Source organism: Quercus robur, chromosome 11 (genome assembly GCF_932294415.1).
Source record: "Quercus robur chromosome 11, dhQueRobu3.1, whole genome shotgun sequence".
Classification (NCBI taxonomy): domain Eukaryota; kingdom Viridiplantae; phylum Streptophyta; class Magnoliopsida; order Fagales; family Fagaceae; genus Quercus; species Quercus robur.
In genome coordinates, this window is record NC_065544.1 from 43,346,313 (window position 1) to 43,361,432 (window position 15,120).

Genomic DNA, 15,120 nt, shown 5'->3' on the forward strand with positions numbered 1-15,120 from the left:
TTTTGGGTTGTGGGTTTGATAATGATCTGATTGTGGTGGGGTTATGGGTTGTGGCTTGTGGTGGTTGTGGATTGTGGGCGAGGTGATGGTGGTGCTAAGTTGTGGGTTCTGATAGTGGTGGTAGTGGAGTGGGTGGCAACACTTTGTCGGTTTCAATATATATATATATATATATATTTTTTTTTTTTTTTCTTTTTGATTGTGGGTTTTATTTGATTTTGGCTTGCTAGTGGTTTGAAAAATGAGAGGGATTTTTGGTCTAGATTCAAAGGATTTAATTGGTTTTGGATGTGTAATTGAAAATTTTGAAATATATTTACAAATGTTGTGTTCTTGTGTTCGTGAGAAAAAGATTCAATGGTTCATGTTTTTGATCCGTGTTATGTTTGATTTTTAATAAAATGGTGTTTTTCTAACGTCTGAGGGTGAGGTGGGTAATGGATGGGTAACAGATTGAAGTTCAGGTGGGAAAAGTGTAAAGTTTTGAACCACGGGTAGGCAAAGTGAAAACGGCCCATACCTTAGGTGAGTTTACTGTAATTATCCCCAAAAAAAATAATAACTAGATAACTACAATTGAACTATTTTCTGTGAGGCTTGAGGAGTCAATGGTCCAATTATTTATCTGATGATATTTTACAACTTTTTTTTTCTCACAATTGTAATGTGACAATGTGAGTGGTAGAGAAAAAATTGTAGGTTTGTGTATAAGAAGTAGGCAACCACCCACAATATGCCACTAAATAATTATGACAAAAAAGTTGTGAAATAGTTTGTAGTGCTAGAACCACTCATTTAAAATATAAGTGTTAATAAAATTTTATTTTAAAAAGATTCATTTTACCAAAATTATTGGATTTTAACTTTTAAGATTATAATTTTGTATTATAAAAAATGATAAATCCACATACTTTTTAACAATTTTTTTATTATTATTATTAAGAGAATCATTTATTATTATAGTGAAACCATTAATAATAATAATAATAATAATAATAATAATAATAATAATAATAAAACCACGGGTGCGGCTTGTTTCTAGTGGAAGTTTCCACTGGACACGTTGGATTGCGGAGTCGTGGACACGTGTCCATTCTTGGACACGTGTTCTAATCTTGATGTGTTTAGTGGAAACTTCCATTGGACACAAGCCCTTCCCTAAGACAAGAAGTATGAATTCTTAAAAAATAAAAATAAAAGAACACAAATATAAAGAGTATTGTCCTTTTTGCTAATTTATACTTCAAACTGCGATACTGATAAGTGTTTACCAAACACTCAACTTTTTCAAAAAGCATTTTCTGACAACTTTTATTAGACACTTTGCTTTTTTTTTAAAAACACAATTTCATACTGCACTATTTAAAACCACCACTTTTTCATAAAACACATTTTAAAAAGTTGAACCAAACTCACCCTTCGTTGTTTGGCCTATAAAATTTATAAAGATAGGGTGCACTTCTTTTTTTAACAATTGTTTATACAACATGTTTTAATTAAACATTTTTATTTTTATTTTGGATTTAAGGGAACGGTGTTTCAATATATACACTCCTTTCTTGTGAGTAGGGCTATCTAGAATGATCCGAGACCCGACCCACCTGAGGAAACCGACCAAATCCGATCTGACTCCGGTCGACCCAACTACTCTGGTGGTCAGCGGTGGATCTTCAACCCCAGAAACTAATTCCGGCAGGTTGGTTTTGGTTTTCCTCTTCTAAAACCCGAAAAACCCGAATCGACTGAAGAAACACAGAGTCCAGCAAAAATTTCCATATTTCAAAAAAACCTAGATTCCGGCCAAAGTTTTCCAGATCTCGGCGAAAAAACTCCGATTTTGACGATATTTCACTTAGATCCGGTGAAATTTTGACCGAATCTAGCGAAATCTCATTGAATCCGGTGAGGTTTTCGTCGGATCTAAGTTTTTCTCATTGTCTTCTCAAATTTGTGACTCCGATCGACCCGCCCGCCACCTGTTGATGGTTTGATTCGCCTGATTCGATTACTCCGGCTATCAGCAGTGGGTTCAATATTTTGCCACTCAATTCTGGCGGGTCAGTTCCAGGTTGGGCACAAACCCGACCCGGATTGACCTGTGGATAGCCCTACTTGTGAGACATCCCAAAAATCTATTTGATTGTTAATGTGGATGATAAAATAGTTCCCATTGAAGGAACTCGCTTTGTGGTCCTATCTAGTCAAATTTTGATTATTCACATAATTGATCATTCTTCGACTTTGTTGTACTTCTAAGAATTATTATTATTTTATTTTTTTTTGGTTAATAGGGAAATTTATAAACAACAACTACCCAACAGAAAGAGCAGCTGGGTCAGAACAAAGTCTAGTACAAATAGACCCCGAAGAGTCTCTAAACAAAAGCTGGATAATCTCCACAGGCGGAGTTTCCAGCAAAACAAAATCCTGCCCACCTCTAGAACCTGCCTTGGCTAGCCCATCGGCACAAGTGTTAGCTTCTCTAAAGTAATGGCTGATCTTCAGAGCTGGGATTAGGGTCATGAATTGTCTGCAATCATCAAGAATAGGGGCAAATTCAGCTGAAGAGCTTTCATTGTTAGAAAGTAAATAAACAACAGCTTTAGAATCAACATCTAGTTCAATAGCTAAGAATTATTTTTGAACCTTTAAAACACGTCTTTCAAATTAAATTAATTTACTTGTCAAATATCAAATCAATTAGTTTTCTAGGCAGTCACCACAACATATCATATATATATATATATATATATAGACAAAACTTACAAAACTTCAATTAGATTTTACAATTGAAGTATAATTTTGCATTGTGTCCTAAATTATGTATTTTAGAGAGAGTTCTATTTTTTAATTTGGAGTCAAATGTGAGACCACATCATAAATGTTAATTCAAGTGAGTTATTGCGTACAAAAATCAAAGAGTTTAGAATTAATGAATATAATTTTTTTTAAATTTAAAAAATAGACCATTAATATTTTTACCTATTAATATTCTTACAAGACTTTTTAAAGAATTAAAAAAAATAAGAATAACTATTAATAATTTTTTTTTTTTTTGAAATCAGTTATCAATAATATTTAAATTATATATATAAATTATATCATAATTTTAATGTATTTTTTTTAGGTATACCTCTCTCTCTCTCTCTATCTCTCTCTCTCTCTCTATATATATATATATATATATATGCACGAAGATACAACCCAATAAATAATATGTGTCGGCAGACGGCAGTACTGTAAAACGGACATTAATGTAATGTCTCTAAACAGCCAAAAATAAAAGGATAAGAAAGCAGTACTCATTATTATTGATCTCACAACAGACCAACAAGCCCATGAACAAGACAAGAACATTGCTGTTTGGACTGCCAAACTTTTCAGCTAAGAATTTTAGAGCTGGTACATGTGTTTGAAAACACTTTCCTTCACTCCTCCCTTCATTTCTAACTTCAAGTCCACATGATTGATAGTCATCATAAAACACTTTCGTTCATCCTTCCGGACTTTCCTTTCCCAACAACCCTCTGCCCCCGTGAGATGGCTCTCAATCAAGTCTCTCGGTTCTAGCAGCCCAGATTGGTTCAAGCTCAGCCTCATTCACTTCGGCCCGTGCTCTCTCTACCCCTTTGCAAGATCATTTTCTCTCTCTTGAGTTTTGGTGAGCAGTTTCTCTCTCCCTCTCTTCTCCCCTTTGCCAGATCGGTTCATCTCTCTCCTTAATATCGTATTTTTGTGATTTGGGTCTCCGATCTAAGGATTTGGGTCTCTGATCTAAGGATTTGGGTTTGGGTTTTTTTGTTGTGGTTGTGGTTTGAGGCTTGGGCTGTGGTGGAGCTTGTGGTTGTGGGTTTTCTGTGCATTCGTTTGGATTTTTTGGTGGAGGTGGAGGTTGTGGTTGTGTTGAGGGCTGTTGGTGGTGGAGGTTGTGGTTGTGGGTTTCTGGGTTTGCCGGTGGTGGTGGTGGAGCTGAGTTTTGTGACCAAATAAAAGTGTTGGATTTTTTGAGTGATAGTGGGGTTTGGGTTATGAGTTATGGATTTTGAGTTTGAGTTATGAAAACTGGGTCAGCCCTAAACCAAACGAGCCTTAATTGATTTGTACTAAGTTTTAGTGTTTTACTTTTACCCACAAAGAAGGGAAAATAATTAAGCAGACATGGTAGATAGTGTTGTGAGTTTCCTGTTGGAGAACGTGACTCAGTTGCTCTCCCAAGAATCAAAATTGCTAGGGGGAGTAGAGGATCAAGTGAGGTCACTTCAGAATGAGCTGTCTCTGATCAATGCCTTCCTGAAAAATACTGATGGGAAACGACATGACAATGAGTTGGTGAAAGAGGTAGTAAGCCAAATAAGGGACGTAGCTTATGAGGCTGAGGATGTTATTGATACGTTCATCATGGCTGTGACAAAGTACAGAAGAAAAGGCAAGCTGGGGAAGTTAATCCATTCTTGTAACCGAGCAATATCGTTTCACGAGGTTGCAAACAAGATAGAGAGCATCAAGATCATCAACAAGGAAATTCACGACAATAGGAACAAGTACGGCATAGAAATAGCTGAATCATCCGGAGGAGAAACAGAAGCAGAGGTGAAACTACACAAGCGCAGGAGATACGTAGAAGAAGATCACGTGGTGGGCTTTGGTCATGACACAGAGGCATTGGCGAAGCAGCTTATTGAAGGTAGTTTGCATCTTAATTTTGTTTCAATCATTGGCATGGGTGGCTTAGGTAAGACCACTCTTGCTAGGAAGATCTACAACGACAATCATGTCAAGAACCACTTTGATTTCCATGGGTGGGTGTATGTCTCTCAAGAATATAAAATCAGAGACATGTTGATTGAAATTTTGAAGGGTATGACACCAATGCCAAAATTGAAGAAGTTTATTTTGAAAGTTGAATTGAAAGAGGAATTACTTCACGGTCTGGAAGCTAAGTATAGCACGAACAAAGATAAATTGAAAGGGACAGTAATTGAAGACTTGAACGGAATCAAGGCAATGAATGATGAAGAATGCAGAAAGGCATTGTTTGCTTTCTTGGAACACATAAAAAAAAAAAATTTGCCAAAATGGTTGTCAGATTCCATGTCAGCTTTCGTGGAAGGTATTTACGAAAAGAATGGTGTAGGGTGGCAAGATTTGGATGAAGATGAATTGAGAAGTTTGTTGTTCGATTGCTTGAAAGACAAGAGATACCTAGTTGTCCTAGACGACATTTGGGAAATTGAAGCATGGAATGAGGTAAGTGCCGCCTTTCCTAATAACTCGAATGGGAGTAGAATATTGATTACTAGCCGAATAAAAGAAGTAGCATTACATGGAACTAGTGTTAATAGTGTTCCTATTCCTCCTTATGAACTCCCATTTCTTAATGAAGATAAAAGTTGGGAACTCTTTTGTAAGAAGGTGTTCCGAGGAGCTTCATGCCCTTTAGAACTTGAAACTTTAGGGAGACAAATTGTGGACAGTTGCCAAGGCTTACCACTTGCTATTGTGGTATTAGGGGGTCTTTTGGCGAATAAGGAGAAAACACATCGAACATGGTCGAAATATATTGGCCATGTCAATTCGTATCTGACTCAGGATAGATCAAGTTGCATGGACATATTGGCTCTAAGCTACAATCACTTACCCCGACGCTTGAAACCATGCTTTCTATATTTTGGTATTTACCCAGAAGACTTTGAGATACCAGTGAGGCAACTAATCCGACTATGGATAGCCGAGGGATTCATTCAACAAATTGGGAGTAGAAATATAGAGGACATTGCTGAAGACTACTTGGAGGAACTCATTGATTGGAGCTTGATTCAAGTGGCAACAAAAAGGCTAGATGGAGGAGTCAAAACATGTCGTATCCATGATCTTTTACGAGACCTTTGTATATCAGAAAGTGCTGAAGAGAAGTTTCTTGAGGTTTGTTCAGATGTTAAGCTTTCACCCATGAGCAAATGTCATAGAATTTCCATCCACTTTGCCAATAATCCATACATTTCTTCCAACCCTTGTAAGTCTTCAAATAATCGTTCTGTAATAGGCTTTCAGGGAGTTGTCGGGCTTGAGAGTCCTCTTGACAAAGGCTACTACTTGAAATGGCTATGCAAAAGTAACAAGTTGGTTCGGGTGGTAGAGCTTAGCAATATGGCCATTTGTTGCGCAATCCCCAAAAAGATTCAAAACCTGTTTCTTTTGAGGTACTTGAGCATTTCATCTGGTTTGCCTCATGTCATCATTCCAAATTCCTTATGCAACCTTTGGAATCTTGAGACGCTAGATATGAGAAATTCTAAAATTGAAAGCTTGCCCAAGGGGTTATGGAAGTTACAAAAATTAAGACATTTGTACTTGAATGGGCCAACATCTCTACCTGGAACAGACAATGAAGAGGGTTTACCCAATCTTCAAGTCCTTACTGGTATAGCATTAAATCACTACACTGAGAGTCTCTTTGCCAAGGCCAGATTTCCTAACCTAAGAAAATTAGGATTGTGTTCATCAAATGTGCACGAGTCAAGGTTATTCATATTGTCATTGTCAAGCATCCATCCCTTGCGTCATCTGCAGACTTTGAAGGTTTGTAAATATATTTATAAACTTTCAAATCCTAGTTCACTCCAGTTGATCCCAACAAAGTTAACCTTGCTGGATATGCCAAATTTTTCTCCATCTTTCGGAGTGTTGAGTAGCCTTACCAACCTTCGAATACTCAAAGTAGTTGGATGTGACAATTTAGTACTTGAATGCGATGAACGTAGTTTTTGTCAACTCCGAGTCTTCAAAATGGCAAAATTAAATCATATGCAATGGACTATGAAGAAAGGTGCAATGCCAAGGCTTCAACGTTTGGTCATCGAGCGTTGCAAGTTTTATATGCTGCCCCTGGACGAACTATGGTGCTCGAGCGCCTTGCAGGATGTGGAAGTTTTCTATCCCGATCCACAATTGGTTAAGGGGCTTCAACAGTTTCAGATGAGGGATGGATGTAGGCTCCAAGTCTATCCATCTCTGGACCCATTCCCAACAACTAATTGAGATAAGTAGTCTGTTGTGCTATGCTTTGGTGGTCAATGCTCCTCTCTTTCCTGATTATCTTAGCTGTTTGTTAACTTAAGCCTTTACTGTATTTGTTTTTTGTTTATGGACCTGTGGTGATAAATCCGTCTTGGTTTGGAGGAAGGTATAATCTTGGGATTGGAACACTACTAAATTGAAAAGCTTTTTTATTATTATTATTATTATTATTATTTAGTCTGTGTTTGAATTCAATTATATTATATTAATTTCTAAAGATTTTTTTTTTCAGTATAGATTTCCATCTTTTGTTTTTGTTTTTTGTTTTTGTTTTGTTTTTTTTTTTTTTTTTTTTAACAAGTAGGAAGGAAATTTGATTCCATGTGACATTGGTTCTGAAATAATGGGCACTGAACCTTTATTTTGTTTTTATTTTATATATATATATATATATATTTTTTTTTTTTGTCTTTTTTGATAATTCAAATAACGTTGCTTTTATCATAAAATGCTTCGACAAAGATATCTTGGAAACGGAATGCAATGCATCAACGAATTTGTCATATGTTTTGATGGTGAATTCTGCTTGTGCTTGTACTTAAAACTAGTAATTATTAGTTTTTTTTTTTTTTTTTTTTTTTGAGGGGAAACATCGAAATTTTTATTAAAAAGCGCCTCTTAAATCGGCTTGAACTACAGAATAAAGATGTGGTGGAACATCCTCCATCCACACTAGAAAATCTGGTATGCCAATGGCATGTCTAGCCAGACCATGAGCTAAAGAATTACCTTCTCTAAATGTATGAGAATAAAGTAATTTGACAAAATGTGAGGATAAACTTTTCGCCTCATCTATGAATAAACCAAATGGAGCTAAAGGGACTGAATCTTCTGTTTGAGTCTTAAAAACTTCCAGTGAGTCTCCTTCTAAGATAGCTTGTTGAACTCCTATGTCTGATGCCAAAGAAAGGGCTGTAACAGCCGCCATCGCCTCAACCTCTCTGCTGCTATAGGCTTGATGCAATAGTTTCGAGCATGAAGCTATCACTTCACCATCTCCATCTCTTATCACCACACCTATCCCTGATTTATTTTCGTTTGGAAAGATCGCGCCGCCGTAATTGATTTTCAAAAACTCACTTCTCGGAGGCTTCCACCTGCTTCTTGTCCGACGTGTTTCCTGTTGTACCTGAGGTGCACGAACTGCATTTCTCCTTTGGAATTCCAGTAGCCACATCCTGGCGGTATGGGCAAGTTGGTGAAGACTTTCAGCTGGTATATTGAGTCTTACTCTATTCCGCTGGTTCCAGATCATCCATACCGTTGCTGCAAATAATTCAACATCCTTTTTCTGCATAATCAACCACGACCATAGCTCTTTGAAATCCAGGAATTGCACTGAACTTCTGAAGCCCCATAACTCCGCTTTGTCCCACACCGGATCCAGTTCAGGACACTGCCACAGAGCATGTAAAGAATTTTCTGTCGAGTTGCAGCAGCGCTCACAATCTGAAACGTCAATGACTTTGCGACGGACTAAGGCATGCTTATCCCTGTTTTGATGATCTTGTGCAACATCACCCAGAGCAGCTGCCTCCTCCTTTAGAAATCTGTAGCCGGATTTACAGCTGTAGACACCATTGCTTGAATGGGGCCAAAACAGAGTATCCTCGGCTGAAGCTTGGCCTAAAGGAATTTTTTTAATCATCTCAGCATCCTCCCTTGTGAATAGGCCGTCAACCAGCTCCTCAACCCACTGCCTACTCACTGGATCAATGAGTGTATCTACCATTGAATCCTCAAAGTCTTGAATTGGACACTCCGGTAAATAAGGTGGGTGCTTCCTTGGCAGCCAATGGTGCTGCCATATCTTAATCTTCTGCCCATTACCAATCCGCCATCTAGCACCCCTCTGTAAAACATCCCTACCATGTAGGATACTCCTCCAAGCGTAGGAGCCCATCCGTGAATCTGTAGCTTCCATAATAGTCATGTTAGGAAAAAATCGGGCTTTGAAAACTTTGTAAAATAGTGAATCGGTATTGTGCAATAAACGCCATGCTTGCTTTGCAAGGAGAGAATCATTGTGCAAAGCAAGCTCTCGAAAACCCATTCCACCTAATATTTTTGATCTTGTCATATCTTCCCATTTAACCCAATGAATCCTCCTTCGGTCTCCTCTTTGGCCCCACCAAAACTTCTTGATTAGGCCCTCAATCTCATTACATAAGCCGATCGGAATTTTGAAACACCCCATTGTATAAGTAGGGATAGCTTGGATAACCGACTTAATCAACACTTCTCTACCCGCCTGAGAAAGTAACTTCCCTTCCCACCCTTGGAGTTTCCGCCACACCTTTTCTTTAATAAAATTGAAACTAGCCTTTTTTCCTTTACCCACAAAGGATGGGAGACCCAAGTATCTTTCATAATGCGTTATTTCTGACACACCCCAAGCCTCCTTGATAGCCCTCTTCGCTTCAACATTTGTTGCTTTACTAAAAACGATTGTGGTTTTGCTCTTGTTCACTTTTTGACCTGAAGCTTCCTCATATTGATTCAGCACTTCCAAAACCTTTCCACACTCCTCCATAGTTGCCCTGCAAAAAAGGAGACTATCTCTGCAAAAAGCAGATGTGTTAGTTTTGGACCCCGTCTGCATAGAGAAAAGCCATGGATATCACCCCTCCTCTCAGCCTGCTTTATCATCCCATTTAACCCCTCAGTACGCAACAGGAATAGGAAAGGAGAAAGGGGGTCTCCTTGTCTTATTCCTCTTGTGGGCTTAATCATACCACATGGTTCACCATTCACCAAAACAGAGTATGTAACTGATTTCACACACACCATCATCAGATTTACCCATTTTTCATTAAAACCCATCTTCTTCATAATCTCTTCAAGAAAACCCCAATCAACCCGATCATAGGCTTTACTCATATCTAATTTAACTGCCATATACCCATGGGAACCAGCATTATATTTTTGAAGGCAGTGTAAGGTCTCAAAGGCCACAAGAATATTATCAGAAATTAATCTATCTTTAGTAAAAGCAGATTGATGTTCTGTAATGATGGAAGGAAGCAGCTTTTTTAGACGGTTGGCTAAAACTTTGGAAAATATTTTATACAACACATTACAAAGGCTAATAGGGCGAAATTGGTTTGCATATTCGGGAGAATTAACCTTTGGTATAAGAGCTATAAAGGTATGATTCAAAGGAGTGGGTAAGGTACCTGAGTTCAACCACATCAGGATTGAAGAAGTGACATCATGACTAACAGTGCCCCAAAAATGCTGGTAAAAAAGGGGAGGCATTCCATCTGGTCCAGGTGCTTTGAGAGGCGCCATTTGATTCAACGCCTTGGTCACTTCACTCTCTTCAAACTTGCAGCACAATACTTCATTCATCTCATCCGTAATCATTGGTGGTACACATTCCAAAACACTTGGAGTCACACTTCGATCCGTGGATGCAAAGAGTGACTTATAATAATCAACTAAAACTGCACCTATCTCCTCCTATTGGACTCTCCACACCCCCTCATCATCTCTAATACTCTCAATCAAATTTTTTCGATGCCTTCTTGTTGCACAACTGTGAAAATATTTAGTATTTCTATCCCCCTCCCTTGCCCATAACAATCTGGACCGTTGTTGCCACATGATAGCTTCCTTATCAAGCAAAACCTCAATTTCAGCCTTCAAATGCCTTACTTGAAAATTATTACCACTGAGAATGGCCTCCCTTTCTGCCTTGATGAGCATTTTTTTAGCTTTCTCTAGCTCCCTTCGGACATTTCCAAAAACATTCCTATTCCACCAGTTTAAATCCTTACCACACTTCTCCACTTTATTCAAAACCTCTCTCCCATCTTCGGCCCCACTAGTGCAATACCAAGCGGCTTTGACAACCTCTTCACAACTAGTATTAGAAAGCCACATTTCCTCGAATCTAAATGGTTTCTTCCTCCTAGGATGTTCCAAACCCGAAAAGACAACAAGGATGGGTTGGTGATCGGAGGAATCACAATGCAAGTGATGTACCCTCGATCCTGGAAATTTAAGGAACCAATTATTTGTGGCCAAGCCTCTATCCAATCTTTCCCAAATAGAGCTACCGTCTTCATAGTGTCTTGCCCAAGTGAACTTTGGACCCACAAATCCCAAGTCCATAAATCCACACTCATCTAGAACGTCTCTAAAAAGTTGCATTTGATTATGAGACCTTAAAGCACCCCCCACCTTTTCATCTTGTCTGACAATTTCATTGAAGTCGCCCAAACACAGCCATGGACAAATTGGGTAGGAATTAAGACACCTAAGTTTGTTCCATGCCTCAATTCTGTTAGCCGTCTCTGGCTCACCATAAAACCCCGTTAACCTCCACTCACTCTCTTCACCTTTATCAACAAAAGCATCAATATAGTTTTTGCATGACCACCACCACCGTTAATTTCATCGAAGCCTTCCAAAAAAGAACCAATCCACCACTTCTACCCACTTTCGGAACCACCCATCTATGATCAAACCCTAAACTACCTTGAACAAATTCTAGCCTTGCTTCATCTGTTAGTGTCTCGGCTAAGAACACTAAAGAGGGATCTTTTGTCCGAACTATCTCCCCGAGCTCTCTCACTGTACATAGGTTCCCAAGCCCACGACAGTTCCATGCTAAGCAACTCATTGATTTTGGCGGGGCTGATGATCAGCCTCCACCAATAAAATAGATACTCCTTCCTCATTCTGAGAAGCCTGAAAACGTTTTGGTGGCAACTCGGAATGATCCTCTGAATCCCTTCTCTCCCTTTTCTTTCCTGAACAACAGTCACTACTTGCAGCAAACTCTTGAGTCGGTGGCCTGCCTCTGCGTGTCCAGGTTGGTAGAATCCGCTTCTGCCCTTCTTGTTTCAAAACCCTACTAGGTACGTGAGATGCATGTGCTTCATTAATCTGATCTGGCCCCTGTTTTCCTGAATCATCACTTACCAACGTGGCAGCTGTAACCGACCCCTCACACCTGTCCAAAACCACTTCAGTCAGCGCCGTTTCTTCCAAATTTGGAAGCTTTAAATTCTCTTTTATCACGGCATTATTGGAATTTATTGGTGACGTGATTTCAGGCTCCACGAAATAACTGGAATTTAATCCAAAACGACCGTTGTGCATTAATGGTTGGTCGTCGCTCCATCTGAAACGGTTGTCACCGTTTTGCTTCTGCCCCGGCATGGCACCAACATCAGAGGGCTGTGACTGGGCTGTGTGATCTTCTGGCATTGGTTGAGACTCCGTACTAGCTTCCGTGTTAGTCGTCTTCCTCGTGGAGTAATACCCAGGGACATTGATCATACTCTTTCGTGACATACTGAATGGAGCAGCTCTTAGATATGACCCGAACTCCCTCTGTTCAGCTTGCAATGTTCCTTCACTCTGTATCCAAAGATCGCAATCCTTATCATCGTGTGTAAGACGTCCACACCAGTAACATAAATTCGGTAGTCTCTCATATTTGAAAGAAATCCACACCTGCTTATCCTTGTTCAGGGAAACTAACCGACCTCTACACAAAGGAAGAGTTAAGTCTATGGATACTTGGATGCGCAAGAAACTGCCGCCATCATAAACTCTAGGATCCGTAGGACGAATCACCTTTCCCACAGTGCTACAGATTTTTTCTGCTGCTTCCATAGTCATATATCTCATTGGGATTCCATGTATCTGCACCCAAAAAACCGTCCTGTCAAACTTTATTTCTTGTAAAGGCCCCTCATTCTCATAGCGATGCATAACCACCAAATGTTTGTCGAAACTCCAAGGTTCGCTACTCATGATTCTGTCCACATCCTCTTTCTTTTCAAAGGAGAACAGAACCTTATGATCCCCAATGATCTTAACCTTAAAACCATTTCGAACTCTCCATAATGGCGTAAAAGTTCTAGCTATGATATCCACGTTAATGGCCCTTTTGGTGAGAAATTTTGCTGCCGTAATGCTATTTTTATGGATGTCTATTATTGCACTATTTTCTTAGTTATATTTTTAACGGTGCGTAACAATCTTTTTTCTTATGTTACTATGTATATCCTTCTCAAAAAAAAAAAAAAAAAAAGTTACTATGTATATCAATGACTAACACTCATTTCAGATGTGTGAACCAAGCATGACAATGTTCAATTGTAACTCACAAGGCCTGTTTCTATTTGCTCCTGGTAAAATAATTTATGAACCAAGTAGTTAATTACACTAGTAAGTTGCTTGTGCGATGCACGAATACTGTTGTAATGTTTTATATAAGATGATTTTGAAGAATGTTGTACATATATTATAGGATAATTATTATAAAACTTTGTCAATCAATAATAAGTTCATCATAAGAAGTATCAATTATAAATTACATACACATCCATTATAATTATTTAGTTCAAGCAATTAGAAATAAAAAAAAAAAAAAAAAAAAAAAAAAAAAAAAAAAAAAACTTTGGAGGAATATTGTAAAATAAAAGTTGATATAGAATGTGTTTTTCTCTTTTTCCTTAATTATAAAACAAAATACACATCCCAAAGGACCCAAATACTCACAGTTTTTCCAAAACCCACAAGTTCATGTCCAACCTTAACATCGGAGTTAATCTACGAAGTTTGCTAGTAAAACTAAATTCAAAGTAAACCTTAGTCCCTAACCATATTTTTTATTCCAAAGTAGGTATCCTTTGTTTTTGTTAAATATATTATTAGTAACGCGATGTGTTATACCATGTTGTATATGCTAGAGTGGATGCGGAAAATGAAACATAAAATAGGAACACTAAGAACACAAATGTAGGTTACGTAGTTTAGCCTTGTCGGTCTATATTCACGGAGGAATCCATTAAAAGTTACATCTTTATTATGTAAGAGTATAGTACAATAACTTATATTTCAGTGAATCCTAACATGAGTATATATATATAGGCGACTAAACCCTAGACTACTAGTATAAGTAAGAGTGGGCTTAGGCTTATTACATTGGGCTAATATGTCTAATATATCTCTAATACCCTTCCTCAAACTCAAGGTGAAAACTCGATGAAGACTTGAAGTTGGATAAGCATGAGAAGATCCCTTGGAGATGTCTTGAAGAACACCTTTGAAGAAACCACAATGAAGAATGTGCCAATTGACCAATTTTGGAGCTTCAAATGAAGCAACGGAGTCCAAGATCGGAATCTATGCAAAAACTGAGCAAGATTGGCCTTTTCAAAAATTTTAACTTTTGGTTAAAAGTCAACGCAAAAGTCAAGCCCAAAAGGTCAAAGTCATTAGTTAGCCAAAAGTCAACGGGTCAACGTCAGTCAACATGTTACACTATCTGGGTCAGTTTCGGGTTTCAGGATCAGGTCACAAATCGGGCTGCAGATCTGCTGACATCATGCGATGACATGAGCATGGGTTTTCGGCGAGTGGTTGGAGTGTGAGGGAGTGTATCGGCGCATGGTAGCAAGACAGAAATCTAGGAAGCACGTGAAGGTGCGTGTGATGTCAAATGAGAGCCAAATTATCGGATTCCATTAAGCGGCAAACGACAAGGCCTACATGGCGACGCATGTGTCTAAAAGCCGATCTAGAAGTGAAGAATCTGTGGCGACATGTGGAGTAAATGCTAGAATTCTTTTCAGCGCGTGGCGGCATGTGAAGATTCCGGTGGAAACTAGCTTCCTAGGTTTTCATCACAAGATGCCGCGGAGCACTTCTGTGTGATTAGTTTCAACAGGCGAAGCCTCGATTTGCGCAGATCTGATAGGGAGAGGCACAGATTGCTTGGGCTTAAGGATCTTGACACAGTAATGAGCCATGGCGGCTGCATGGAAACTAGATCTAATGTTAAGTAGGGGCACTGTGAATCTGTGCTATCCATGTATGAATCTTCTTTAATATGTAGAAATGTTTGTTTGATGCCAAAACGAAGTTTGGCTCTGATATCATGTTAAATATATTATTAGCAACGCGATGTGTTATACCATGTTGTATATGTTAGAGTGGATACGGAAGAGGCATAGAATAGCTAGGAACACGGAGAACATAAAGGTAGGTTACGTGGTTCAATCTTGTCGGCATACATCCACG

General features: G+C 38.6%; 2 protein-coding genes across 2 annotated transcripts; one reads left to right on the forward strand and one right to left on the reverse strand.

Moving 5' to 3' along the window:
• The first annotated feature begins 3,306 nt into the window (after window positions 1-3,306).
• Window positions 3,307-7,174, forward strand: LOC126707218 (toMV susceptible protein tm-2-like). The gene has a single exon (XM_050406810.1). The coding sequence runs from the start codon at window positions 4,159-4,161 to the stop codon at window positions 7,036-7,038; it is 2,880 nt and encodes a 959-aa protein (XP_050262767.1). The 5' UTR covers window positions 3,307-4,158; the 3' UTR covers window positions 7,039-7,174.
• Window positions 7,175-10,539: 3,365 nt separating this feature from the next.
• LOC126705069 (uncharacterized) lies at window positions 10,540-11,704 on the reverse strand. Its single transcript, XM_050404023.1, has 2 exons — window positions 11,560-11,704; window positions 10,540-11,420 (listed from the first exon to the last, which is right to left on the reverse strand). Exons 1-2 carry the CDS (start codon window positions 11,702-11,704, stop codon window positions 10,540-10,542), a joined length of 1,026 nt encoding a protein of 341 aa, XP_050259980.1.
• Between the last annotated feature and the right edge of the window lie 3,416 nt (window positions 11,705-15,120).

Excerpts from the sequence above, each read along its gene's own strand:
- LOC126707218 (XM_050406810.1), top strand. The coding sequence starts at position 4,159 with ATGGTAGATAGTGTTGTGAGTTTCCTGTTGGAGAACGTGACTCAGTTG.
- LOC126705069 (XM_050404023.1), bottom strand. The coding sequence starts at position 11,704 with ATGAGTTGCTTAGCATGGAACTGTCGTGGGCTTGGGAACCTATGTACA. Across the intron at positions 11,421-11,559 it reads AAGGCTAGAATTTGTTCAAG|GTGAAGAGAGTGAGTGGAGG; the intron begins GTAGTTTAGGGT and ends TTGTTGATAAAG.